At 42.9% G+C, this 4610-nt stretch overlaps 1 protein-coding gene across 1 annotated transcript in view; it reads right to left on the bottom strand.

The window, feature by feature from the left end:
* The window catches only part of PKD2L1 (polycystin 2 like 1, transient receptor potential cation channel), a 16213-nt gene that overhangs the window by 11192 nt on the left and 411 nt on the right, over nt 1–4610 (bottom strand). The window contains exon 2 of the mRNA XM_026851286.1: nt 735–848. Within this exon, the coding sequence (XP_026707087.1) occupies nt 735–848 (114 nt within the window). The remainder of the gene's footprint in view (nt 1–734; nt 849–4610) is intronic.

Raw genomic sequence — 4610 nt, 5'->3', positions numbered from 1 at the left:
CCGGATGAGTCAGTGTGCAACCACACAGAGACCTGTGTGCATGTCGTAGTTCTTTAGGATGAGTGACTGAAGCACTGTCTCCCTGGGCCAGTGTGATAGTAACTCAGGCTGGTATTGTCTGCCTGTCTATCCTGCCACAGGGTCCATGAAATATAATCCTCTTCTCTGTCCCATGCCACAGGTGCTCATTTGTGATAATGAATGAAGCTTCCCAGAAAACAAACAGCCATTGTTTTACGCAGACAAAGTCTATTAGCATTCAGTACAGGGACAAATTGAATCCACCCAAGAACAACAGTGTGAGCTGCCATCTGCATTATCACCTCAGCCACCCCTTCAGTCTCAGAGGGGAAAATCTCTCTGAACTCTGTCTTTGCTCTCAGGAAGATTCTAGAGCTGCTCTCTGGGGCTTGAACATTTGCTGTGAAACTAAGACAAGACCCTGGGCAGATTCTCCCAGGTCTGTGGAGTCAATGGCTAGAACTGATAATGTGGGTGGAAATACTGCTTAAACCTAACCAGTATCAATTAGGTCTAGAGCAATAGTCAGTTACTTTACTTCTGTGTACCACTGCTATTCTGTAGGTTAATGACATACCTGCTTGCTGCAATGAATGCATGTACAATAAATTTAACACTTACAACAGAGTGAGGAAGTCTAATAATAAAATCTCACATTATTTTTCTGATGCTGCACACAGAAAAGACACCTATGAGATGTAACAGTTACTTACATAGACAGATGTCCAACAAGAATACAATATAGACTAGCAGCTCTCGCAGTGTGGTCTTCACATAAAGCTCTCTGTTCTCAGCTGTGTTCTCTGTCAGTGTAGTGCCCCACAGACCTGTTGGGTGTAAAGAAGAAACTGGAGAGTTTTGATGGCCAAAGGCCATGTGAGGAGCTGAAGTCCTGTTCCCAAAGTAGAGTTGGATTTTTGTCACTTTTCAAGGCTAAACCACTTTTCATTTCAAAACTTGACTAAGAGCTGTAAAAATGTGTTAAATAACCCCTAAAAAGAACTATTCCAGTATGAAAAAAAGATTTGGGGCTGACCAAAAGTGAAATATATTGGGTTTCTTATTTTGCTAAATCACTCTCCAGTTTTCTGTTTGAGTTCATTATGGACTGATCTTTTTGTGCCTGTTTTTCAGCTTAGTCTTTGCAGCAATCCGGTCTGTCATAAGTACTCCTGAAACCACATCCATGTGCCAGCAGCTGACCTTCTGATAGGACTTCCATAGCAGAACTGCATTTGATGCTACCTTTACAACTATTAGTCCTTTTAGTGTATAATGAGCCATCAGGCCCCAAATATTTGTCCCTTGCTTACCTAAAAACTCTTGCAGATTTCTTGTAGTTCATAAGACTCAATCAAATAACCCAACTCAATATTTTCAGCATCAAATTTAGAGCCAAACTATCTTCAGGATGTCTATCTATGGAGCTCTGCTGAATTCAATACAGTTATGCCAATTGCCCCAGCTAGTGATCCGATTTCTTCACACAGTGAAAGCAACTCATTAAACATCACCAGGATTGATCAAAAAGAGAGAAACACTTCCTTTAAAAGGAGCCTTGATATTTTGGTTTGATGAACCACCTGATACCATTAGTGTATTTGTTTGTTCTTTTTGTAATGGTTTTCTGTTGTGATTTCTGAAATGCTCCTGAAGTTGAAAGGCAGAAGAACTTCCACTTGAAAGCCTAGTGATGGAAGCCATGTCAATAATACCCATAGTCTTGCTGCTTTCTGCAGCTCCAAGAGAGCTCAGTCCTGATGCCCATCCCCAGGAGGATGCAACAAATATCTTCCTGCAAGCCAGGAACAAAGCTGATCAAAGGCTACACATTTGAAGTAATCTCTGGCAGAGAATAAAGCATTTTTTCCTTTGGAGCAAGCAAAAGTAATATAGTGGTCTGTGTGCATTTACTCCTGTCCTTTCAACAGCTCTTTGGCATCTCAATAGATAAGAGAGCTTTTTGCACCATCAGCTACCATAGTGACTGTTGCAGCATCCACCCTTGTTCCTGGACAAAGCAGTAGCCTGTTCTAGACATGCCAGACCAGCAACAGAAATGAGATCCTAGCAGGAGAGAGTATCATGTGGTCTACAAGAATCTCCACAACAGAGGAAAACAAGGGGAAACAACCCACCCATCTGTTCGTGTCACTTTTAAATAACCCCCTCATCTTGAGATATGGCTATATCACAATCTTTTAACAGGTTTATTTGTTTTTCCATGAGGCAAGGAACTCTGCTATCCACTTGTTAGGAACAGAGGAACAGACTTTCTTTGCTTTGGGAATAGAAGCGTACTCGGGAACACCTAAATCAGGGACATTCAAATATACTTGAAAACTTGGTTCAGAGACTCGCCCAAAATTATACCTGGAGGACTATGAGGCTGGTCCAGTACCCTTTCAGACTGCATCCAGTAATTGTAAAACTGTATCAGCTGAGGTCTGGTTTCAGCTGTTTCTTTAGGAAACATGCCATGGAAATATACCACCTCATACATGAAGCATGTCCCCATCTGTTTCTCCTTTGGCACCACCCACCCCCTTGGGGATACAGCTATTTTGGACATGACATGACACTTGGAGTAGAAGGATACTCAAGACTAGAAGACATCCAGGCTTGCTTACGGCATCTTGCATGACCACCCAGCACTCACAAGGCAGAGCAAAGAAAAAAGTCCCAGAATCTAGAAAACAGGCAATGAGTGGAATTTGTAATTCTTGCTTTCCTGCTAGTAACAATTAACTGGTAAGAATTAATGGCAACATTTGCATTATGCTCTGAGGGTCCTTTTAAACCAGACTTGAGAGGCAGGTAAGTGACCAGTTCAGTGTCTTGGGTACAGCTGGAGACCCTCTTCCAAAGGCAGTGGGAAGCTGGGTGTCCCTTATCAACCCCCATGCCACCCAGATGCCCAGCAAAGTCTGTCTGTAGGCTGGACATGAAACAGCTGAAGTGGCAAGAGGCATGCAAGAACCAGAGCGTGAGAAAGAGCAGTGGCAATGGGAGCAGCAGCTACTCACTGGTAGACCAGTCCAGTAGATGGTGAGAACAAGAAAAGGACTCAGTAAGCCAACTGTGATGAGTACCCACAAAGAGCCACAGACACATAATCCCAAGGAATCGTTTTTAAGCAAAAAAACCCCACAAACTGTCCTTGGCTAAGCAACTTCTCTTTACTACCTCCATTTTCCATGTGAGACACTAAGATGATTAAATGAAAGGGGAAGGGGAGAACCAGCAGTATTTGGAGAGGCAATGAAAAATAGTGAGCACCTAGTAAAGATGCAAAAGAAGGATCAAATTCTTCAAGGAAAAAGTCCCCACCTCTGTGAGGCTGATAGAGGCCTTTCTTCTGGCTGCACTGGCCTTTGGAACTCATCTTCCCAGCTCTGGTCTGTTCTGCAACCCTATTTACAGCTCTTGCTGGCAGGGCACGCTGCTGCAAATCATAGAGGAAACAAATGCTGTAGTGTCCTGACAGGTATTTTCATTTGCATGCTCCAGTTTCAGCCCTGGCATCTCACAAATGGAATTCTGGTGTTAAAGTATGGATTTGTTTTGCCCTTTTAAGTCTCAAACAATGCCTAGAAGAAAGGATATCAGAATAAAATAGATAAATGGTATGCTGCTTCTGAACAATCTGTAATTACCCACCAAGCCCACCCAGCACTTCTTGGCTGGGAGAAACCTCTAAAGCCTTAGCTCTGATTTTCATATGAATTAATAGTGTTAGACTGTTAACTGCAATTACAAGAAAGAATTGGTCATAAAGGTGCTGTGCAACTCAGGACCAGGCTATATTGTTATTCCCTCACATGTACCAGTAGAGAGTACAGCTCTGAGAAAGGTTCTTGCCTTAGAAGTCAGGAAGAAAAGACTCATTGGCAAGAAAATATTAATTTCCACAAGAAATACAGTTTCTTACTTTGCCTTCTCTGTTTTTAAAGTATTAGGACCTTATGTCTTCTGTAAGAAACTGTTCAACAAATGCTTTTGCCCAGGACTGTATCGTTACAGAAGACCTACCTTGTTCCCACGTTTCTGAATGTGTCTGAATAAGCCTATAGAATATTTCATTCCTCTTTGTCTTTTAAACTGGAAACTAGCACCTCTTTCTCTCATCTGTCTTCAAGCAAAGCCTCGTTTAATACATTCCCATTACCCTCTGTACTGCAGTCCTACCAGTGCTAGATTTTCTCTGGTGGATATTTATATCAGTTCTTAAGTTACCATAACACAGGGACCAGTACCACTCCATCTAGAAAACACACACAAAGGCAGAATAGTTTCATCACCAGAGTGCCGGCTCCTGTGGATTCAGGACACAAGCTCTGTCCAAAGCTCTGCCAATAGATTCACTGCACAACCCTGAGCACACCACTAAGTCTGCCTGTACCTCCTGCTTTGTAGTAGAGGTAACGTGACAGACCCTGGAGCCACAGCAAGTCACACGGACTGAGGATGCTCCTTCCAGGTCAGCCAAAGATGATCTCCAGAGTAATGCCAGTTCATGTTGAGCAGGTTCCTGAGCTACACAAACACTATGGGGTTTCTACCTTCTGCATCCCCCTCCACCCCCCCAC

Source organism: Athene cunicularia, assembly GCF_003259725.1.
Source record: "Athene cunicularia isolate RWA chromosome 6 unlocalized genomic scaffold, athCun1 chr6_part1, whole genome shotgun sequence".
Taxonomy (NCBI): domain Eukaryota; kingdom Metazoa; phylum Chordata; class Aves; order Strigiformes; family Strigidae; genus Athene; species Athene cunicularia.
The sequence above is the reverse complement of the archived record's forward strand: the minus strand, read 5'-3'. Positions and strand labels throughout refer to the sequence as shown.